The 25,859-nt window shown below is 33.5% G+C and overlaps 1 protein-coding gene across 1 annotated transcript in view; it reads right to left on the reverse strand.

The window, feature by feature from the left end:
- Positions 1-706: 706 nt before the first annotated feature.
- Positions 707-25,859, reverse strand: part of LOC140742550 (uncharacterized) — a 31,091-nt gene continuing 5,938 nt past the window's right edge. Inside the window, exons 5-15 of the mRNA XM_073073452.1 lie at positions 10,627-10,809; positions 10,341-10,512; positions 10,035-10,270; positions 9,373-9,951; positions 9,053-9,286; positions 8,767-8,971; positions 8,509-8,676; positions 8,078-8,316; positions 7,871-7,990; positions 7,678-7,775; positions 707-6,651 (exon numbers count right to left, since the gene is read on the reverse strand). Of these exons, the coding sequence (XP_072929553.1) occupies positions 6,486-6,651; positions 7,678-7,775; positions 7,871-7,990; positions 8,078-8,316; positions 8,509-8,676; positions 8,767-8,971; positions 9,053-9,286; positions 9,373-9,951; positions 10,035-10,270; positions 10,341-10,512; positions 10,627-10,809 (2,400 nt within the window). The 3' untranslated portion in view covers positions 707-6,485. The remainder of the gene's footprint in view (positions 6,652-7,677; positions 7,776-7,870; positions 7,991-8,077; positions 8,317-8,508; positions 8,677-8,766; positions 8,972-9,052; positions 9,287-9,372; positions 9,952-10,034; positions 10,271-10,340; positions 10,513-10,626; positions 10,810-25,859) is intronic.

Genomic DNA, 25,859 nt, shown 5'->3' on the forward strand with positions numbered 1-25,859 from the left:
TAATCTTTACTAATCTATGGAACTACCAAAGTGTCGATACGTAATGCTGGTCAACAGTAATACATGTGTGTTTTATTGTAATGTGTGGTGCATTTATTTTGAAACAGTAACAATAATAAGTCTTAATATATGGGTGATACGTATTATTTATAATTATTTTGCATATTAATCTCAAATCATTTTTGGTAGACCAGTGTAAAACGTAGACTTCATAGTTTATACATTGTCTTATAATATTAGGTAGTTAATTGTGTTCGAAATAAATATTATGTAGCTAAAATAACTTTTTATCGATTTAAAATTCCACATTACTTTTGACGTTGCCCCATAACATACCATAAATGTTAGGTGTTTTTTTGTTGTTGCACATCACTATTTGTTTTTCGTATTTGTAACAGAGGTTTATCGATATTGTAGTATGATTACATTGTACTATACAATGTTCTTAATAAACAGCTGAAGACGAAGATTTTTGTATTATTTTTGTTCCTTTAACTCATCTATAATGCTTTATAATTGTCTCCTTATATCTGTGCTTAACAAACTATTAACATAGTTATAACGTAATATTATTAACGTATCAACAGGCTGAAAGTAATTAGCATTATTTTTCCCTTATGTGTGGTAAGATTATTCTATGATATGTAACTGTGTTTAATTTAGGAAAGAGGGTTTTAATAAAAATAAAAACAAATTGACAAAACCTTCACCATATATTTATTAATAAAGACAATCTAAAAGATCACGTATTCATTGTCTTAAAAAATTAGTTACCCTAGTAAATTTATCAATATATATAATAGTTTTAATTTATTATTTATTGTTTCAAAGATATGCGAAAGTGAAGAGTCGCCCGGCGCGGGAGAGGACAGGACTCTAGCTTAGTCGTTGTTTATTACGAATCATCACATTGAATTACAACAATGAATCTAGAATTAATACGAAATTAATTTACATCTTTTAATGACACCTATTCATGTTTAATCTAAATGCTTATTAAATTTTTATGACCTAACGTGTCTACGCGAAGAATTGTGCTAATCTAAAAAGGTGTCTACAAATTTTTATAGTATTTAAGACTTGTATTTTACAGAATTTCCAAAATCACAACACAGAGTGTAATATCAAATTATCGTGCATTTGGCACGTGTCAGTTTACAATCTACTGTTTACATTTACAATTCTAATACGTATTATACGCGAGTTGCATTGCTATCACACGCTTATGCCTATAACACTTGTAAGTATTATTTTTAGTCCTACACGAGTATTATGAGTTGATGTGATCAATAATCAACTTGGACGTAGATAAAGTATATTTTTTCGGCAAAGTAAAGCTCGCCTCGTCATTAGTCATTTAAAATACTTCGATAGTGTGATTCAGTATATGTGTGGCGCCATCTGTTGTTGACTGGCAGGTGTCCACATTATAGCAAACAAATTGTTAAATGTATTGGATTTTTGTGATAACATTGCACATCGCGGCGAGATGGGAGCTCGTGTCCGCCATTATTTTACACTTTATTCGATACAAAATTAGAAGAATATAATATTCACTTAGGCTTACAAAATATTAATACTATAGTAACATTATGTGTAGACACAAATACAGAAATACGTATATACATTTACATATAATTACGCTACATTTGACACATATAACAATGAATGGGACAGTGGTGGATTTAGGCTATTTACGCTAAATAGCATCGCAAACTTTATAAATTGAATGAAGATCTCAAGTATGCCAATCCTTCTATCCTCCAAGAATCACGAAGAAACAATTTCTTAGATATATCGCTATTCACTATTTACAATTATGTTGGCGAAGTTTTTAAGAGAATAAAAAAAAGTCGCCGGGATAGTTGATGAATACTTAATTTTTCCCTAAATCCATCACTGTTGGGATTGACCAAACGAATACGTAGACGTATGTAGGTCTTTAAGAATAACATAACAGCTAACGATATTTTACTGTATTTAGGGTAACATGGTCAAATCAACATGGGGAGGTAAATGAACACTTAAATTTCCGAGAGCTTTAAGGCTTCACTCGCAAGGCAATTCGATAAAATATAATTTAATATAGGTTTTTGTTCCTTAGTTCAGAAGTTACAATAAAATAGGTCTACTTAATTCATTTCCATTTTAGTATATCTTTATTTTTGTCTTTAGAGAATTGACATGTAGTTTGTATTTTGTAGTGAAAACAAAAACATCATACGATGAATGATTGACCCCAGAGGATTTAGTTGATTGTGTGATTGATCAGAACTTACGACACTGAAATGACGTCGTAACACACACGTGGGTAAAATGTAATCTAAAATATTTATATTTAAAAATTTATAACTTATATTGTATAATAATATAATATTGTATTAATCAGCAAGTCTACAAAGTAAAATAAAATTTTACGTTATACACATTGTAATTTCGGTTTTGCACATAAACTTTATTTAATTAAGTAGGTACCTACAACATATGGTTTGTCCCTACTGCTGTGCAATAAGGTTATGACCACTAAATACATCTTGTAGTTGGATTACATTTTCCCACTAACTCTGTAGTCAAAGTTAAAAAAATAAAGATTTAAAAATAGATAACGATTGTACTAAATGTTGCACACGACATCGGCTCTGTTCTAGCAGAGCGTGGTGATGGTGCACCATAAATAAATGCAAATTTCCAGTGCTTCGTATTTTCCGATTTCGATAAATAAATAAATGAAACGAGACAAAATATATTATAAAAATAAACTTGTAAGGCACTTCTATATTTCAATTGAAATGAGTTAGTTTATTACTCGATCTTATAGTAAGTAAATAATTTAATAATTAGCCGCGTGTAGTTTATATTTGATTGGAGCGGATTACTTTCCAACGCAATCTAAGACTGTCGCGAAGATGGCTTCCCTAATATCGACATTTAGCTATTAAGTGTGGGTTTAAATTAAATAAGTAACTTTTGTACTGTTTTAATGAAAAGAGGGCTAAGGCACCCGATATTGTAGGCATTTAGCGCGAACTTGAGCGGGGGTTTCGCTTCTGTTCCGCTATTTCCGCTTGTTAGAGCTATTTTTTATAGATAATAAGCGCTTTAGACTGACTAGTATGAATGACGTGTTGGCACATTTAATGAGGTAACTTCGTGATATACCTGTCTATATACATACATACATACATGAATAAATAAGTGATAAAATATAAAGTGAAATTAAATATTGTTCGATTGCTGAAGTAGCTGGGGGGACTTTCGACATATTCAGTCTTAAAAGCTAAGAATATTGTTAAAAGTATTTTTTGGAGGGATTTCGAAAATTTACGTCATACACATAGACCTATTTCTGGTAGCATAAAGTTTGTCTGAAAAAATACTAAGTAGATACTTATTTATATAATAAGTTTTCAGATAGGTATTTATTATTTACGAAAATAACGTATGATTCTAATTCAATGTTGGCAGATGAACTACGCGATGTGGTCACAATAAATGTTAATACGCGACTTTTAGACAATTCTGTTTTAAAAATATAGTTTATGTTATATTACTATATATTATAGTTATTATTTTGTTTTCGTTTCTTTATTTAATAGTTAACGACTCGTGCATACATACTAAATGGGTATTTATCATTGAGAATTTGGGGTATAGCTTTGAAAATATTTTATAATGGGCAATATTATCGCGTAGTAATGTTTATAGTGTCCACTGGGATATTAATACACTCAGCTAATAATTACCAATACGATGTCATATTATTAATTTTTCTAGTACAAAATAAATGATACATAGTTTTAGCTGACTGAAAGCGGCAAGTAATACACTAAACATTTACAAACGGAGTTTTAATTAAAGCCTCATCTTAACCTAAAACAATTTTCTATATTTCGCTAACATACCCACCGCTATTATTATTTTATAAAATTTTCTAAACACTGCATACTTAAAAATACAACTTAGATACATAGGTATAGTATTGGCAAAAGTTTGGCATTTCGAATCCGAAATAAGTAGAGAATAAACAGTTTACCGTTAAAAAATTTTCTACGTTGTTAAGATAGAACACAACCAAATAATCACACAGTTAGTGATGTACAAATACATAGCATTTAGGTATAGATTAAATCTTATAAATATACACATACAGCTACGGCAATACGAAGACACCAAGTTCATTGAATGTCTTTGTCTCTCTGGCAAAGTCCACTCAGGTACTCATGGAAGGAAAACGAATGTGTAGTATATCTCCAGTAAGTATACATCAAGAATAATTACTCATATATAAGTCAACATTCGACTAAATAAGATAGAATTCATATTTTCCATGGTTTTGATTACAAACCTAGATAATACTGGGAGCGTCACACGCTTTTCCTTCACGTCATTTAATAACCTAAACAGTGTTAAATAATTTTTACAAGTAAACAAATTTAATGGTATTTAAATTATTAACATGTCTTTTACGAGGAATACTGCCCCAAAATTAAAAGCTACTCGTTAGAAAATATTGGCGCTTCGGAAGACAAGAAGCGAGTCGTATAAAGATCCGTACACACGCAGCTACAATATATGTATAATGTTATCAAAATGTATAAATATTTATACTAAACTGTCGTGTGGTATCGTGGACGATTGTACTTTATTTTTTTAAGTATGCAATATATGTATTATGCGTTTAGGACCACGAACAGCATGATACATGTTAGTACATATATATGTGTATAATATATATAATATAGCTGCGTGTGAGCAGGTATAAGAAACGAGAAACATCACAACCACAGAAAGTGTCACAAGAGTTTTTCCTTTGGCACAAACAATTCTGAATACAGGCAAGTCTTAAACACATGTAATATAAACTTGAGCAACTATTTTTATTGCCAGATTTGTACATTTTATTAAAATTATAGACAGATTACTTTTAAACGATACATCGTACATATATCACAACACCAAGGTACATACAATTAGTTTACATTTCATAGACAATAACGTATCGGTGCTCGAAATATAAATAGGGTTATATTTCGAGTATCAAATAAAGTAAGACATTCATTAGAACGATCAACAAGGAACTACAATAATAAAATTACCAACATAAAATAGAACATTTGAGCATTTCCATAGTAATTGTGTAAAAAAATATTATTCCATCAATTTATTACTCTGTCTGCTTCTGTGAATAATTTGGGATCAAGAAGAATGATAACGTCTACTAGAAGCATTGTGATCTTACTTACCACCTCGAGGCGGAATTGTTAAGGACGTTATTATTCAGTCGTAATAAAATAAGTATAGAGTTAAACTGTTCGTACATTATTTTATTTTAAGCTAATTTAAGGCCACGATGGATTCATTGTAAAACGTTTAAATAATAAATTAATTTAATGCAATCGTTGTACGACTGTGAATTGGTAGTTGGTAGAGTTTCAAGCCGCGCAGATTTTACACGTTAAAGACCAAAATAATTTCATCAATGCGCGGCGGAGTGGGTTCATTAGTCATTCGGTTTGCGCAAAGATATTTATCATTGTGACGTTTCCACTTGAGCTCATAATATTCACAGAAGCGTCGCTTCCTCTGTCAATATTTATCTAAAATTGTGCATCGATATGTGACTAGTAGGTTCGGTACGGATGCTGAATTAAGTTATCTTAAATTATTAGGTATCTAATTTAAATAGAGTAACGCGTACGATTCCACGTGCGCTCTGTAAATTTATCTAATACGACTAGAAATATAAAAACAAAAAGAAACTACTAAATAACAACAAAGTAATGAGCAAACAAGCAAAATGTAATAGTGAGCTGGGCTCGCAATAAAATCAAACAATTCGATAGAAACGAGGTAGTGTAGTTACTACACGAGTTATGTTAAATTTATCACACATAGTTGTAATAGTTACATAGATTAATAGATATTATTAGGTACGAATAGAGCTCGCCCAACGATCTCGACCGTAGCGCCAACAAACTACTGATTTATTTACAACATCACACTTGCAAAGTCACATCAAGAAGTCTGTCATATAAAAACTTTACGAAGATCATATCTAACTATCTACATAATGTATCATTCGTTATACAAAATATCTTTTTGCGCTCTCTTCAAGCTACATTAAGTACAACAATTTTGACGCTCTCGATAGATAGACTGTATTTTGGGTTTAATTAATTTTACCCATAACCTATATATTCACTAGCTACTTATCTAAGTCGCTGTTTCTAAATCACTTTTCAACGAATCTACGTATACGTATATCTAATTGTAACATTAGTAAATGCTTAAATGATTCAGCATTTTATTCGAGTCCGAGCTAGTCACTCTCGATTGATGTAACGGGAGGGAGAGCGTGGTGTGGCGCGAGTGCTCGCGGGCGGGCGACCGCGTCCGCTGGTCGCGAGCGGCGCGGCTCTAACATTGAGATTATTTTATTAGTTATACAAAGAGCGCGCGGGCGGAATGAGTGAGCAAGAAGTCTGTTACAGTGCGGGCGGTTTGCTTTGATATTCAGCAATCGCGGAGGATCTGTCATCAGATCTCTCGACCTTTTCATAAGGCTTTTCGAATTTTGGCCGTTTCGGCTCGGCGTCGAGTGGCCGGTGCGACTTCATGTGTGCGCTACGACTTTTTACTTTGTTAAATACTCTGAAACATAACAGGATACACTTTAAATAAGATGCAACAGAAAAAATAAATGAAGCAACAAAAAATAAGACAGAAGAGAAACAACTTAAGCAGAATGAGCTAAAGCAAAGCACGAAGCGTTAGTATTGTAGAACTCCGTATAATTATGTATATACAACATCAATACACAAAATCTCTTTTAAACATTACACTTACAATTATGTGCAATAAAATAAATTATATGTGTATACACTAATCATTTTTGTATGTAATGGACATATATCTCTTTATATTTTATTAAGAAAATACATTATACCCATATTTACAATGTTTCACATCCTATTTATCATAGTGTGGTCCCTGGGACATTGGTAAGATTCCTCTCTATGTAACTAAAGCTAATTGAACACACAAAGGCAACTTGAAACTGTATAATTAGTATATTTTTGTTATAGGTGTATTTATGAACAAATTGTAGCAGAAGATTAATTAATTGCAATTAAATTCATCATTAATGCAAGAAATATGTTATCGCATTTGTATATTCAATTGCTACAATGAGGATATATACTTTTATTAACCAATTGCCACAGGAAACTTGCTATGTTGAATGTATTCTATGTCCTATTTAATAAAGTGTTATTATATAATGAAGTTACGAAAACATTAACTTGACATGCAATCAACATCAATAACACCGAACCCGACATTGATTCAGCAAATGACAATACAAGAGCAACACTAAACCAATGTTATTTACTGAATCAGTGTACAATAACTTAATACATACATATACTTATTTTTCTCATCGAGTTAGCTAAAACTAAGCTGCGTATAAATACTAAAATTATTCTCTAAAAATTATGCAAGCGCAATTTAAGTGAAAATAAATGTATAATGTAATGGCACGAGTAAAATATACAAAAGATTTAAATAAATGTTTCACATAAATTGCGTTTGCCGTTGCTTTGCAATTGAGTGGCCGCTGTCGAAGTCGACATTCAAAAGCGATGTGCTGCGTGTTGCGAGGCCGGAGTCGGCACTTACTTCCCGCAGATCTTGCACGGATACTCCTCGGCTTCGTATGAGGTCGGCGACGACGTGCAGGACGCTGTGCTGTGCGATACGATCTGGCTTACGGAACCCTGAATTTGGACAAGTCGAGTGTGTTAACATCCTAACATTAATCCTCAACGAGCCTGAAGACGAAATGAAGCCCACTGTTTAAAGCAGTGCTTACTTGTGAGGTAACCTGTGTATCCGAGTTCCAACTTCGCAAATAAAGAGATTTGTAGTCTTTCGTTACTTTCTTCCAGAAGTAGTAAAACTGCACACACTGCTTGGAGTCTTTTGTTCTTATCTGCGAAAGATAAACAAACAGTATTTTTATTGTTTGTGTTTCATTTATATGTCCTAGATAGTTACAAAAAGGAAGTAGTCTACTTACGTGTTGAGAAATTCGGAAAAAGTCCTTATCATAATGACCAAGGCCAGCTAAAAAGGCTTCCACTTCATCTGGTGTCCAACGCGATTCATGTTGAGACTGCGCAGCCGGCCGAGACATGAGCCGAAGCGTGGCAGCCCGAATGTCGCCTCCACACTCGCCTAAAGTTTGTAATGCGTATTCTCGAGTGTGGCCTCCCACTGGCATAGCCGCGCACATAGCTAGCTCCATAAACATGCGTACTGAAATATACCATAACAGAATTAAAAAATAGACACAAAATTGCGGTTTCTCCTTACATCATCGCCTAGTATGGTTATTTGATTGGTTTGGTTATTGGTCAATATAACGAATTGTTCAAAAGTTTTTTATCTGGTCAAAGTAGGTCTATAAAACGGATTATTACAAAAGTCTTAATACACAATTATACACACCTTCACCATCGTCTAACGCATCGTTTATACCAGGGTCCCAGAGAAGCTGTTCGGGTGCTCTGTGTAGATCAATTCGATCATTACACAACTCTGGTATATCTGCTTGGAAATCAACACCAATATTTATTTGTGGTAACCGAGGTTCTTCTGTTTGGACCGGCATATCACCTAAAACAGAGTTAATGAGTTGTTGTTAGATTTTTTGCGATTATCTTATTATAAAAAAGGCTTTCAAAATAGTACTGTTATGAAACTAACCATGTATAAGGTCAATAAGTAAGCCTGATCCTTCTCTATCTGGAGGTAAAATCGGTTGCGGTGTGTAGTGGCGAAGTGAGCGGCGTATGCGTGACCTGCATGGACCAGCAGGAGATGCCCGACGTTTGCGTCGTTGTGGTGACGCTGGTACACTGTTTGGACTTAAAAATACTGCTGGTACAGTATCACGACCCTCAACACATACCTGTAAAAACGGTTCATGAAGTACAATTTATTTACAATAATATTACTCAATAAATATTCTAACAAAATATTAATTATATACCTGAAGCGATGATGTGTCATGCTGCCATTGATGTATTGGGGCAGAAATTGAAGGACCTCCTACACGACTATATCGGCGAATTGGCCTCTGGTTTGTAAAGTCACGAGGACTGCTAGATAAAAGGGGATCTTCTGAATTAAGCATGATGCGACGTGGCGTCGGTGAGGGTTCTAATGAATATGCATCTAATGATCGGCATTCTTCAGGCAGTACTTCTTCCAGAGCTTCTTCAACCTATAACCGACATCAGTGATTAGTTATGCGTCATTTTGTATATTTTATATTGATTCATAACAATATATTATTGATGTTTTTATTACCTCTTCTTGACTAGACATTGTAGCAGTAAAAAAGGCAGCTGAAAGTGGTGATGAAGCTCGCGGTACAGTATGGGCTGGTGAATGAGCATCGTGGGAAGCTGGCGGAGTCGGATAAGCTAATCCAGGCGACGGTTCAGGTTGTGCCGAATAACTTCCACCCGGTGACGTTGCCGTGTAAGTTAAACCCGGAGAATCACCAGTTGTATAAGAAAGACCTGGAGAATTTTCCGTATAACCAATGCCCGGAGATGGCACAGGCGATCCTCCATGACAAGCCCCAAAATCGGCTAAAGATTCCGGCAAAGGAGAATTTAAAACTGCAGCTAATCGCCGACTGGACGGGAAAGTAACGGGTGAGCGTTCACGAATAGATGCAGCGACAGTTGCATAGTCTTCCAAAGAAGCTAATTCTTCTAAGTGATCTGGAGTCGATGTAAATTGAAAAGTATCTTCATTAAGAGCCGGTGAGAAGTATCCATCGTCAGAATTGAACGATACCCCAAACACTTCTGATCGAAAAGGAAATTCTTGTTGTTGCGGTGATGATTCGCCTGGGTCAGACGCTGATCTTTTTACACCCTGTAATAAGTAAGATGAATTAGGTACATATTGTTTTGTTTAAACAATAATAATATTATAGGTAGCATATATTAATAATTTACCTTTGTGTTGCCTTTCTTTAGCAATTCTATCAAAGTAGAATCTCTTTGAGTTGTAGCAATGTTGGTAGGGGCATTCGAGGCAACGGTAGCTATAGGTGGGATCTTAGGTGACACAAACTGTGCTGTAGTTGAAGCAGGGGATGCTGGTGAAGTAATTGGTGTTCTATTTGTTGATAACGGTGGTGGTGCTGGAGCAACAAACCCAGATCGAGTGGTTACTGTATCTATATTTGCACCTGAAACAAATATTTAAATCAAATGTTGTAATATTATGTATATTAAAATAAGTGTTGGTATTATTATTACCTTTACAAGATACGGTGAGTGTGGAGGATGGAATAGAAGTGGACGTAGAAGATGCAGTTGCTCCTCTTCGGCTGATGATTTTTTCTTCAATGAGTGCTCTTACTGATACTGACGCTGTTTGAAGAGGCGGACCGGTAGATTCTTTCTTATCTAATTTCTTATTATCAGAGTCCTGAATAAAAAATGTCAATTAAAGCATGCAATCACATTTGTCTGATCTGGTTATCTTCTAAGACATTTTTACAAACCAATAATTGTAATATGAAACAAAATTTATAAACTTTACCTTTTTGAAATATCCACCATGTAACCGCATATGGCCATTGAGCGCAGGTATATTTTTGAACTTCCGATGACAAAGGTTGCATTCTACCGGCTTTAAGTCGCTGATACGTGTCCCGGTGATCGCTGCGCTTGTCGGGCCGCTCGCACTGCCGCTACTCCCGCACTTTGGACTTCCCTGCTGCGGCTGTGAAATTTACGACAACTTTACAAAAGTTCAAAGACTTGAAAACCGTATTACGTACTTTATAATTTTAAGGTAAGTATAAACTTTCGATCTTCTGTAACTCCTTAATATTCCAAGTTAATTAATGGATTTTGATGGTCTAACGGAAACTCTGCCGAAGAAGAGAACTTGTAATTATAGGTGAATCCTACACTCTCTAAACTGTTACATACTTTTAGTTGGATGTTTAGTAACCAGCGTACCATAAAATATATCCTTTGAAAGTGTATTTTTGTACGTTTTTTGCGAGATACGGCTCACTGCAGTTATTCATTCACGTAGAATTTTAATTAGTTGGGGACGTCCCTCGTTGTGGTCCGGCAGTGCCGTAAACATTTAAATATTCGGGGAAATAGTAATTTAAATATTCTTTTTTATTTTACAGTAAGTATGTAGGTAAATTATATGTATTTAGGTATATAGTTGTTGTGGAATTTCTTTGTTACCTACTAATGCTATCGCAATCCCCTTAACACTGAGAAAAAATAATATAACTTTTTAGGTTTTTCCCATTCTTTCTATTTAGTATCTAATCTTTTTGATCACGTAAGCTAGGGCTAGCTGTGGCCCTTAAGAAACTATGTCCTCGAAAACGAAACAAAAATTACGGTATACGTAACATCATCGAATCGAAAATATAAGCTCTGTTGTCATAACCTTTACAACTTTGGTCTTGCAATAAATTCATAAAATATAATACTTATTATTCCTAACCATGAAACAATTATAATTCAAGACAGTGAGGAATGAATAAAGGAATTACAGAGTTGCTAACGAAAACTTTGGTGAGCCACATCTTTTGTCATAGTCTTAACAAACAATAACATTTGAATGGTGCCCCCGGCGCAGTTTAAGAAGGTGGGTAAAACACTTGTTCTATCGTGAGTAGGAAGTACTTGCGAGTTAAATTATATTAATTTATTAAGAATCTACAAAAGTTGCAAATAAGAATATAATTACAGCTAATAATTTTTCACAAAAGTACAGTAGTACGCATTACCTTTAGTGCTACTTTCAGTTTAACGTAGCAGATATGGCTATCACGTAGGTAATGCTTATATATTTAAAGCCATCCAACGACCAGCCATCTCACTTATTGTTCATTCGTAGCAATTAACAAAGGACTGGGTTCACATCCACCACACCACTGGGACACTTACTTGTTTATTGTACCTATGTGTTTGTGCTATTCGTGAAAATGAACAAGTTCCTTTATTAAGACGCTGTTGATTTCTCTGGCTATTAATTTTTGAAATGGTACGTAGTATGGTAATCAATGTAAAATACATAAATATATAGTACTTTTTAATTCGGTAAATCAAGTTGATCTAGAAATTATTTTAACTTAGTAAAGAACTTAGCCTTTTAAATCTTATACTCGTTTCTCGTCGATGGTGTAACAACCTTAACTGCCTTTACTGCCTAATACGTAGAGTTTAGAGACTTTCACTTCTAAACTGGCAAGAGTTTGCAGAAGTGTAACTTCAGCATAATATATGAGATTTAAGTGCAAAGTGGTAAAGCTTTTATATTTAATAAAAACTTTGCGAAGTGGTTTAAACATTTTATGTAGTAAATGGAATTCATAAATCTGTTTTATGGAAATTAGAAAAAAATACATGAATGTGTCGTAAATAAACATTACATTTTTTTGCACGTAGGTATAAAGTACCGAATGAGTAATAAGGTACTTTATATTAATTACAATCTAGCCTACTATAAGACTAATGAGTAACTTTAGGCTAACTTAAACTGCTAAATAATCATATAATGAAGGCGGCGTCCTCTGACACTGCACTTCTTTGTCTTATCTTATATATCACTTCCTTGTATAAACATTACATAATATATTTCATTTAGTAGATTAAAAGACTACGTCACACTATCTCCCGTAAGGGGCAGGATTATAAAAGGATTAATGACATTAAAATAGTGATAGAATTCTACCAGTGATTGGTTACGAACGAACCGCCAAATATGGGTAGTAGTGAGCAAATATCAAATGGTAACTTAGTTCCTAATTCCTAGTTAGTTCCTAGAGATACAAAAAGTGATAAAAAAGACTAATTCGTTCATCTTAAAACTGGGCCAACAGTAATTTGTTTGATTCGGAGTTTTCTTCGGCAACCTCTGGGAGCCATTATGGCAGCTCGTTAGGGTAACGCGGCAGGAGCTGCAGATGTGCGCGGGCGTTGAGCAGCGTTTGTGCCATACATCATTCTGTAACGCCGTTAACCTAATTTTCTACTGCTTCTAAAATTCAATGATTAAACTCGGACAAAAGAGGAAAAATGCAATTTTTAAAATTACACAAATTGTTTTGTTGTTGGTACGTTTTACATCTCGGCAATAAAAACGCGAAAAATCGGTTGCTTTATAGTTTCTCAAAAAATAGAAAAAGTTTGTTTCACTTTGCTAACGTTAAAAATAAAATAACTACAAATTTGTTGCCCTTGTTGTGTTTGCCCTTTTCCTAGCAAACAAGTAAAGTTCTAATAAGTAGAGCTAGAAAAATCCGTCATTGTTTCTCCGTTCAGTTTTAATTCACTTTATATATTTCCCGCCGAGCGCGATGTTATTAATGACTTACATTATTTCTAGTTGATTGTTACGTTTGCTCTACGTTATTTCCTGCAAATATGGTTCATTTAACCCGAATAGAATTATTTAGAAATGTTATTAAAGTCATGATGTCAGTTTCGTTACAAATTAAATAGATCTGAGCATATTATTGCCTATTTTTGAAATATATTTAAGTCAATAGTTTTCGTAATAAATAGTCCCAAGTACATGTTTTGAAATGAGTTAATTAACAAAAAAGTAACCTTTGATAGTGACATTAATAAGTTTATTTAAATAAGCCTTAATATTTTAATTGATATTGAAGATAAAATGCGCAAAAAACATTTACAGATTTAACAAACTGAGATTTTTATAAAGTAAAAACTCACCTTTGGTTTGACGAAAGTGTTAGTTTGAAAAAGTTGTGTAATCCAGTTGTCCATATTCACAGTTAACAAAGACTAAACAAAAACGAACATATCATCATATAACTAATATAACACCATCAATGTTTCAAGGTGTTTATCTCACGATATTCAAACTGCGAATGATATGGTACAAAGGATGGGAAAGATATCGAAGAGATGACCCCTCAATGTGTTTCTGACCTCGCGAATTGTAAGATAAAGTGACCAGTCACACGGCATCGCCGAAAGACATGGGTCACTACATAATTTGCATATAGTACGCGTAATTGTGAATAGTAGAACCAATTACAGTTTTGGTATTAGTACGATGCATCATTTGCATAACTATTATTAGTGTAGAGTACTGTGAGAATTTGGTTGAATTTTGATATACTTAATTAGTGAACAATAAACGAAACTAACAATGTATCTTACAAACTAATTGTGATTGTGGATTTTGCTGATTTGGGATTTCATTTAAGTAATATAAAGTGCTTTTTTACTTTAAATCTGTGACAAGTGAGAAATGTCTATTATGATCTAGGTAATATCGCACTTGTGTTAAACTTATGATTAGGTAGGTATATGTAGTAGATACAGACGTATATAGTAAATTTGATTGAGATTCGTGTTCTAAATTTAAACCGTAATATTCAATTTCTTTAATTTTTCTATTTTTATTTCGCTTTTCGTCTGGGACCATAATAATATTAATTTCTATTTATTTATTGTAAACACCAAATATTGTTTTGTTCTACGATGTTATTTACATGACATTATTCCTGTATGCCACTTAGCGACATCCATTCCATAGAAAAGAAAATAGCACCAAGTCGTGTGACCAAGTTTTACAAATAGGGTAAACAGAAGTGTGGCATAATAAAGCGAGATTTACATTAGAGCTCAGATATTTTAGACGTAACAAATGGGGTCGCATGACGTTTGACATTCGCTGGGGTGAGGGCCACGTGGCGCAGAGGTCACAGGTTACGTTAGAAAGGTCAAGAGTCTTTCCCGGGTACAATGGCTCTCGGTCGTGACGTGTATTAATGGATTAATTTAATGTGTAAGTATTATAAAGCACGTTCTTGTTTTAAACATATTTTACTTTACGTGCCGTAATATTTTGTTATGTTTTTCAGGATTGATACTATTTTAGGTCGTTAGCCATACGATAAAACCTAAACATTATTGCATTGGCCGCTTATGTGATTTGGTTTTAAGTGTTATTGCTACTAAATTGTTTATTTATTTTTTACTGCCTTACCTTATGGCTGTACCTACCTTTGAGGAACATTTTCCCACGAATTCGTAATATAATTAGCAATTTTATAAATACAAAAACTCCACTGCTTAAAAATAAACTTCCAGAATGAAGTTGAAGTTCAGTTTGAAATTGAAATTTAATGTAGGTGATCCCAAAGAAACTCCATATATGAAAATCTATCAAGCCATCGAGGTTGTAGGGCATGATAAAGAAAGAAATATCAAAAAAAAATACCCTGCTCAGTAGATCAAAAACAAGAAAAGTAACTTATTTAATGGAATAAACGAAATTACTACGACTAGAACGTAACCTTGCCGCCGTACGCTTACCCACTCATAACACGTGAGTGCATTAGTATCATACGATGTAACCTTTGGCGGAGGCCTAACGGAAAATCATCCATCACACTTAGCCGTACAAGTAGATACGCTTAGGAGATTTAGCGGGAGTCACGTAAGCGCGATGGTAGCACGTCTTCAATTATGCATCAGGACGTTTATCGTGGCGCGGCTCAGCGCCACCTGCGTCGTTGTCACCCTACATTATTAATGGAACGTGGTACGTCGCCGTGGAATATGACGTATGCTTATGAGTATATAGTTCTCTTGATTAAGGGCAGTGGGGTTTGACGTAGGGTGTTATTAAAGTCTCTGGATAGTCCTGTATTAAAGTTTGTGAAAATTCTGGCAGTCGTGTTATTATTTGATTTAAAATAAAGCATTTGTCTTAAAATTTCAATATACGGTTATGATTATGTTTAGTTCTCTTGTGGGGTTTAACGTAAAGGTTTTTGTACAATCCCAAAGTTATTAAAATTCTACACTTGTTTCATAATATTTTCTTAATTAATGTTTCTGTCCCCAATTTGAAAATATTTTTTGACTTCTAGAGTATGATATATGAATTCGTAATAGAAGCTCGTTACATGTTTATTACATGTCATTATTATTGATACAAAAATATTCCGTAAAACCAGTAATAACTTTTCAACTTTTTTGATTTGAACATTCGAAATGTGTCGCCGAAGTAGGCACTTGATTTTCAGTAAGGCGATAACATCGTAAAAAGTTTAAGTTATTTCCTCGTTGTGGGGGCAAAAAGTGGAAAATATCGAAGGAATATTTACAGATATGCCGACGGTGAAGACCGAATGCGAAGAAAGTGAAACCCAGTTTTTCGAGTGTAAATATTGGAACGTGAGATCTGACACGTGTCATTTCTTTTTAAAAGTTTCTTTCATGAATATATTCTTACTCGGGATTGTATTTTTCATATTTCGTTACCTATAAAATTCAAGACATAATATCCTTCGGATATTCTGTGTTCGAATTTGGGTTTTCAAATACGCGTAAGTTTGTGAGGATTAAGGCTTCATAAATCGCTTTAAGTCGCAAGCACTTGGATTTTTAAAACTAATAAGTAGTTATTTTTTCACGATACAATTAAGTAAAAATCATTTAGTTTCATAAAAAAAACGCAAACATACAAACTTACGTACATAAATAAGTACATACATACATACATAAATACATACATACTAACATGCATAGCGGTCGCATAAGGACCCTCGTTTTCTTATTTATGTAAATAGAATAAGCTTCAGACAATGCCCTTGTACTTGTAGATCGTTAGTGTTACTATTACACACATTACAAGTACACATGCTACATTATATTGGTACGCTCGTGGAAATGGGCCAAACGTCCAAAGTTTTAACAAGAGCTTGTGGTGATTGTTAGTTCTAACATGGTTTCCAATTTGTGTGGATTTTCCAGTTCGACTGGCCCGTTCACAGATTAACTACAAAGAGCCAAACTAAAATTACACGCCATTGAAATAGAGATAAAAACCGCAATTGTTAGGTTGTTTCAATTTTATTGTTTCGATATTTATGTCATCATTTTGAGTTATAATTACTAATGTGTTTTGAAGTTTTCTTCTATTAATATTCCATGGTGTTTGTAAGAAAGTCAGACATAGATTTTTTAATTCTAAATTCTTTATTAGCTAATTAATTTTAAGTATATATTTTTTTAAATAAGATTGTTTGTTACCAACAACGCAATATTTGTGCATTTTTCAGATATAAAAATGCATTTTTCATAATTGTGTTACTTTTGGGTATGGTACGTAGGGTATAGGTATTTTTTTTATTTAAGTAATAAATGTTTACAGAAAAAATTGTCATCAATAGAAAAAAAATCACAGCCTACCAGGACAGAGCACAAGTTATCCTATTCAAGTTATGCGGTTTTACAGAAATTAAAAAGTACTCATCTTTTCAACCAGCATCAGCAGCAGGATCCGAATTATAGTCCTTGGGGTATGTTCCTAAAACGCTGGCTACATTACCTCGCTCTATCCTACCTGTTTCCATCAAATAAAAAAGAAACTATTTTTAATGTTTCATACATTTTATAATGATGGTACATTTTATTAATAATCCTAATTTATATAAGTAATTCAAAATGTATCGTTGTGTTTATAGTAATCAGTTTACATTTAGCGCATTATGCTCACTCTCGAACTTTAGTTGCCCAAGCCACTAAACAGCTAACAGCTAAAGTTCCGCACACGTGCTGCAATTTCCGGCTTAGTGAAGACTTATAGCGACACTCGCAATAAGTCTCATTCATAGTTGGAGTAGCGGCTGATAAATTCCAATATTCTGAAGGTGTTACGCTGCGCGTCAAGGCGGTGAATGCAATTTGTGGGCATACAGCTGAAATTGCACCGTGATAGGGCTGCCATGATGTTTAAAGAATTAGTTCTCCTTTTTGACTAATTGGCGTAGTTCTTTACTGAATGGTCTCATTTTCGTCGAGCGTAGTAGGACTGTACGAAAATGCTGTTATTTATTTAGTTAACTTTAAAAAAATACATACTAATATGACTAAATACGACTGTACAAAAGTACTTCGAATAACCTAAGAAATGTGTTCAAGTATATGGTGCATTATTTTAAAAATATATCAAGTAAAACATAAAAATAAACTTGTACTATTCATTGCAGTATGCCCTACTTTATATTTTTTCATTGTGACAACCCTACCCCTCACCCCAATCTGCTCTTATTGAACGTTACACCTGCCGCTACGGCGTCTGGTAAGACGGTCAACTAAATAAAAGTTACTGCTTACCAACGTAACTTAACCAACGTAAAGTAACTCTTATAAAATACCCTTAGTGAAAACCGCTACCGTTGGAAGATGGTACTTATATTTTTCAAAATTATTTGCATGATCATATTAAATGTAACTTACATCAAAATACAATTTGAGTCGAAGATTTATATCGTTCAAGTATGTATCACAACTGTCTATCAAAATATATCTTCCGACATATTATTATAATATTAATAAGAAAGACTTAATAATAAATCTACCGGATTTTATCTTATATATAAAATTCTTGTGTCCCAATGTTAGTTACCGTACTCCTCCGAAACGGCTTTACCGATTTTCACTCAATTTTATACGCATATTCAGTAGGTCTGAGAATCGGCTACTATCTATTTTTCATACCCGTAATTGATAAGGGTTGTTTACCATTAACATTTTTTTATTTATATGGCAACACAACGTTTGCCGGGTCAGCTAGTATTTCTAATGAAAAAAAATCGAAATCGACGTCTCTTAGAAATAGACGCAGTCAGTGTTTACGACGCATTTAAATTAAAACTGTTTATAAACATGTCTCCAATCATCATCAACCCATTACTGTCCCACTGCTGGGCACGGTTCTCCTCTCATAATGAGAAGGATTAGGCCATAGTCCACTGCGCTGGCCAAGTGCGTACTGGTAGACTTCACATACCTTTGAGATTTATTTTTTTTATAAAAATCTCAAGTATGCAGGTTTCCTCACGATGTTTTCCTTCACCGTTTAGCAAGTGATCATTAATTTCTAATACGCACATATCTTTGAAAAATCAGAGGTGCGTGCCTGGGATTTGAACCTCGGACCCCTCAATCGAGAGGCCGAGTTACTTAAACCCTAGGCTATCACTGCTTTTGTCCTGCTGCTTGTCTCCAAAACACTTGTTATATTATGAAATCATTTACACGAATGACAAAGAGTTTAGTTTTATTGAAGCGCGGTCCGCTTGTCAATTACCTGCTTTGATTGCGGTGCAGATTTTACACATTCACACTGTTTTATTTACCGATGCGGATAAAGATAGTATTCGAATTACTCTCGTTTAGTGGATTGGGCACATTTTTATGTCCTACTGCTGCTGTCACGGGTGTATTTTCATTATTGGGGCCTGGATTCAGTGATTTTGCCCCAATACATACGTACTCATTCACATGAGTGTGGATACATAATTAATTTGATTTGAATTACATAATTTCAAGAAAATCGTTGTAGCCGTTTCCGAGATCGTAGACATATATACAAGAATTGCTCGTTTAAAGGTTTAGATAGATAGATAGAAAAAATATCGTTTGTTTTCCAAGTGCCAAGAATCTAAAAATTACTGCCATCATGATAAAAACCGACGGTTTTATGCCTCTAGGAACATGACACGCACGTCTCCAGCCACCAATAGTCATCTAATCAGCTCCAGATCACAACATTTATTAACATCGCAAACCATTAAATCCATTAAACTATGCATGCATCCATAGCACGCATCTCTCGGTTATTACACAGTACAAACTAATGTACTTTGCACAGCGCGTTGGAATCACACACAAGTGGTTTTAATTTTATATTGAGTCTTTACAGTCAAATGAACTCTGCATTAATTGCGTTTACGCAGTACGAATCTTTGTTGTCTGTTGTGCGCCGCAATGTTTGTACAATTACCTCGGAAATAGAAAATATAATTTTGTTGTACAGTAGCACTACCATGAGTTGGCATAGAAACGCCACTACTATCGTTACGGTATTTCTTGACAACGTCTGTCAAATTAATGACTCATGGGACCGAATTTGTATGGCAATAAATCATAATGACATTCGCTAGCGATTTGATTTCGATAGGTTTTTTACGTATCGAGTTACGTCACTACGGATTTTACTTCTACGAGTAACCACCAGAGGCGCTGTACAATTTTTCATACATTTATTTTACGCAGTCGCTAGCGAGTAATACTTTTGTAAACTCATGGTAGTGCTACTGGTGAGCTGTAGTTTCAAATGAATAGAATGAAATGCTAGAATTGTTCTATGGGTAGAATTCGAAAACGTACCGTTGCTATATTTATTTGTGTTTTAAGAATAATAATGTAGGGCAATGGGTTAAAAGGCAATGGTAGGTAATATAGTTCTCTAGGGTAGCCAAACATTTATTTCAATTTCAATTTTTCTCATTTGAATGTAGTAGCCGTGAGTTGCCGTAACAAACTTAATAGCATTTAATGGCAAAGAGACTTCCAATTACTTTATTATTTCTATTATGTATAGGTATATTATACACAAATATTCTTAAAATTAAATAATTCTTAAATAGCTACTAAATTACTAATGCCCATGCAAAAGATATTTACCGTCACAAAAAAACGACATGAAAATTTTAGCACGGACTTATTAGTGTCTTTTAACACTTTCGAAAAGTTATTGTGTTCCATTTTAAAACCAAATAACTCCATATAACCTCAGATTAATAAATAGTTACTACATGAATATAACGTACTTCTCTCACGACCTAATCACAGATTTCAGTCCAAATGCCTAAACCCTAAATCCAGTACAATCGAAACCACCTGCAAACTCTGGTAACGCAACGAATCAGTTTATGTTTCACTTAACAAGGGCGAACTAGTTTCACTTGTCTGCGGTTTCTGTTACATGTACACTTAAGTTGGGGAGTGAAATAGAAAGTATACGTATTGAAGCACGTATTGTATAATAGCAGTGGTTTTGAATCTTTTGCAAGGCATGACATCCGTTATGTACTTTTGTTCATTTTCATAAGTAGGTATATACATAAAAAAACATATTTACATCAATAACAGACATCTATACTAATATTATAAAGAGGAAAACTTTGTTTTTGTTTGATTGTAATGAATAGGCTCAAAAACTACTGGACCGATTTTAAAAATTCTTTCACCATTCGAAAGCTACATTATCCACGAGTAACATAGGCTATATTTTATATGAAAAATATTTGATAAATAGATTTTGAGGCGGTACAAAGTTTGCCGGGTCAGCTAGTATTTTATATCAATGCAGTAGTCAAATGCCTGTAGTTAAAATTTTCTTACCATTATCTTAGTATATTTGTTAAGTTGCGGTGAACAAAAATGTTTAAGAAAAGCAATATCATTTTATACTAAGGTTTCGACGACTCGCGACCACTTATTTCACCTTATCAGACCCGACACTGAAAATCATGGTATAACAGTAAGCAGTAATACAAGACATCTCCAACTGATTGTGGAGTAAAGCCTCAAATCGATTGAACTGTGGCGATAATTACGACCCACCTAATGTGTCTCGATCGGTGAATCGGAGCCTAAATTAGATAATGTACATACATGTAATACGGGGCATAATTATGTTAATGTTACTTCGACAATATGCATATGTTATACATGTTATATTAGCAATCAGTCAGCGATTGATAGATTGTATTTCAAACTGATAATTGTGGTTAATCTATGACTCTATAATCACATAATTATATAATTACATTACTAAAAAGGAAGTAATTATATTAGAACCAGAATATACAATTGTCGTTTTCTAAACTTAGTAAATTTGATACCTTTAAAGCTGTTTATACAATGTAAAGGTAACAAATGATTAGAAGTAGTTTAGTTTTGTAGTGTCCACGATAGAAGCGGTCAGATGTACACATGTTATCATCATATGCACCATATCGTCGATAAAGAATTTTACGAGTATTAAATTAACATAAAGCTCTGCATTCTCATGAAAATTGTAAATCGTAAGCCCCGCAAGTATCGAATGCGATATTAATAACACGTGTGACCCTTTCGAATTCCAAATTAAAACCGAATACGTATTGAAAACAAGTCCGCTCTGTAAATATAATTATATCGTAATTACGTACGCAAATTTTGCAATCGCAATACTATAATGAAGTAGCACAAAGCGGATTTATCGTGTTCAAAGGCATTCCGCTGTCAATATGTTGTGAGCAAAACTGTTTGGGCCGCTTGTAATTATGAGCCCGTGTTTGTCGGCCTTTATTGCTTCCTGCAGGTGACGTCAAATCACAGCCCGATCAAAGTGAGTGCTTTTAATAAAGCCACCCGTCGTTACCTGTCTGTCCAGGATACGCTGATCCGTCACAATCTATACACCCTTCATAAATTTCACTTGTATCGACACCCATCATAGTTCACTCTAAATTGGACATCAATCTCGATAGTCTGGTTGTAATATTGTTAATATTGCATTGCTAATTTGTCTGTAGAGCTCATATTTACATTCGGAAACGGGAAAACAAATACCCGTTTGTGAATGTTTAATAAAAGTACGCTTAAAATAAATATATAATAAATATTTTGAAATGCTCCGAGCTAATTGTCAGAATGTTGTTGTTTTAAATTACTTTTATAAAATGTTATTACATAATGTTAGCATTAATTTTCGAGCTTAGCTTAAAGATAAAACGATTAACCAACATAACAATATATAAGTTAAGCCTGTGTTAATCAAATGACCCTGGGTGCTTTAATATATTTTATCTTGAAATTATTCCTGCCTCACTGTTGGCCTCTATATATAAGGAAAAATATGATTCTCCTCGTCATAAAGCATTTTATACTAAAATTCCACCAATTGGATAATAGTGTGCATCAAAACAAACCAACACATTGTGTCTTAGCAAAACTTTAAAATTCCCACACATCAAACACCAGTTAGAATCTCCCCTTCACAACTTGCTACTTGTATTAATCCCGTTTAATAATTCTAGTTTGATTACAATTCGCATTAACTGGAATCCCTTCGAATTCCAATCTACTTATCTATGGGGTAACTAGCAGGTGAACGCTCCCACATTACGGGATCGAGTTTTGCGAATCGGGACCCCTTTATTTAAGGCGATAAAAAGCTGCGTTTGAATAAATCGACCTCTCGTTCGGTGGAATCAGACTAGAAAATTTCGTAGCGCTAGTTGTGCGGTTATACAGAACGAGGGTCGGATGCCGTCTGAATTATTAAGCTGGTACAAAAGCTGATGAATGGCCGATTTAATACAGTGGACGTTTTGCACTGGACGCAATCCGCGATGTATTGGTATTAGCATATGAATCCTTGCGGCCCTCTTTCCCACGGTACCGTCCAATTGTTTCGTAGCTCGCAGTTAGACCGAATTAATAATTCTGCGTGCTTTAGAATGCTCAACTTTAATGTAAGTAATAATAGTAAATTCAAACCTTTAGTAAGGATCTCACTATTAATGTTTGATGATTCTTATGAGATCGGTGCTAGATTCGGATTCGGAGTGCTATTGTTATGTCCAGTTTTGTACTATTTGCATATTGTTTGTATTTGCATTTTGCAAGTAATTCAAATAGGACAATGTTTACAATATAGTTGATTGTAAAATCTGACCTAAAATTTTTGTGCGATTCGCAACCATTAAAAATGAATATCAGAGTGGAATGACTTATACAAGTAATTAGGCCGTTGGTTTTATTTCTCTAGTCTCAAACTTGGTTTGAGTATCGTCTTGAACAGCAACCGCAAAAAATAATAACATAACTACTTAAGTTAGCGAATAAAAGTAAAAATTTATGCGCATGCATGTTTTAGGATTTTTACTTTCATATTTGTTCGCAAAGCGGTGTAAGATTAGGTAAAAAATAGGTTTCATAGTTAATTATAATTTACGAGTATAAGTGAAGTATTAGCACTGGTGTTATAGTATTTTCTTATGTGTTATAAAAATATCATAAAGCATTAAAATACATACTTAGATTACTTTTACTTGTGCTATTCAATATATTTTATTGCATTTTAGCACAAAATTACATTAGTTAGCTGCATATACCTAATAAATAATCAAAGATTAATATTTAATTAAAAACATAGATTAGTAAAGATACTTCGGCTTATTATTAAGTTATTTTTTTGAATTCTTGACAAATAAAAACATTTTAAGAGAAAATTTACGAATAAATAACTAATACTGCGTAATTTACATAATAAATAAATAACTATTTCAAATATTTTAGGGACATTTTAGCACGGAGACGTGGCGAAAACTTTTTTACACAATTATTTCAATTCTCAAAACTGGTTACATTTTCTTGTTAGGAGTGAGTAATCTTTACTAATCTAAACTAATGGTTAAAAATTGTAATTTCTGAAAATCTTGTGTGAACAATTATTATTATTATCAGTTATTATTCAATTGGATGATATCATTATTTAACAATTATTAAATCATTAAGTATTTTGATTCAATTAGGATTTGAACGTAAAACAACTGCGTAGAAATCGGTTTACCTCATAGATATATTATCCTACTAGTATAATTTATCTATGGTTTACCTATTTAGGTTGTATGCAGCCAGCAAACACACATTACTATAAAAACTTTAACTTATAAATGCTTCCTTTTTGTGTCGCTTAAAAGCGAAAGGATTAGTTAGCTTGGGATGGGGAGTATAATTAATGTGCATCCTTTTAAGCTTTTAAGTTTTATTTTCATCTAGTTTGTGTTTAGTTTTAAACACCGGATTTATTTTTCTTTAATGTTGTATTTGTAAGAAACAAATAGGGAGTATATTATTAAATAACAAACTGTCCTTACGAGTAGCAGAGTTCATTAAACGTTTATTCTTTTTATTTAACACTAGCTGATCCGGCAAACTTTGTACCGACTCAAAATCTATTTATCAAATGTCTTCTTCTTCTTCTTCTTTATTTCATATAAAATGTAGCCTATGTTACTCGTAGATAATGTAGCTTTCGAATGGTGATTTTTTTTAAATCGGTCCAGTAGTTTTTGAGCCTATTCATTACAAACAAACAAACAAAGTTTTCCTCTTTATAATATTAGTGTAGATTACAGGTTAACCTTATGCATTATAAATGATTGGTTAACCATTTGATACTCACGTCAAAAAGTCACTTCTTTCTTACTTTCTAATGAGTTGTTTGTAGTCTTTACAAAAATGATTAAACGCTGTTGTTTCATACTGTATCAGGGCGAGTGTAAGGCAAGAAACTTGCTTAGCTCGTAATGAGATGCAAATGTATCGCTTGGCGGTACTAGCGACGTGATTTGTATCGACTATCGACCGTTTTTATTGGCTTCCTCCACCGTTTTGTCTAGAAATATAGCCTCGAACCAGCTAACGTACAAAAAGCGCAAACAGGGCGATTTTAAATTAGCCTTTCGTGATTGGAGTGAAGTATTGTATCCGCTTTCGTGACTTGTTTACATATAAAAAGTTTTTGTTTTCTTAAGCGCTTAGCGAATGAATACTATCAATATAATGTGTTTGAGAGGTGGTAGAACTTTTGTTATTTCTACTTGCCTGTTTGTTACATCGATCTTATATAAAAATGAATGCTGTAGTTATTACATAGTATTATGTGGCTGCAACTTTAAATTGAAAAAAATGTTGACAGAATGTTTCTTTTTAAATACTTAATGGTATATATTTCAAGTTTTAATTAAAAAATATAGAAACGTAATACATAAAATAAATAATTTAAATATTTCGGTTTATTTGTAAATAAGTTATTGTGTGTTTAAAAATAAAAAAATAAAAAAGCCACAAAACTACGAAAGATAAAGGTGAAACAAACTTTGTATACGAAATTGAATCTCACAATAC

This window comes from Epargyreus clarus, unplaced genomic scaffold (assembly GCF_041222505.1).
Source record: "Epargyreus clarus isolate Ecla_fem2 unplaced genomic scaffold, WU_Ecla_fem_2.2 ptg000006l, whole genome shotgun sequence".
Classification (NCBI taxonomy): domain Eukaryota; kingdom Metazoa; phylum Arthropoda; class Insecta; order Lepidoptera; family Hesperiidae; genus Epargyreus; species Epargyreus clarus.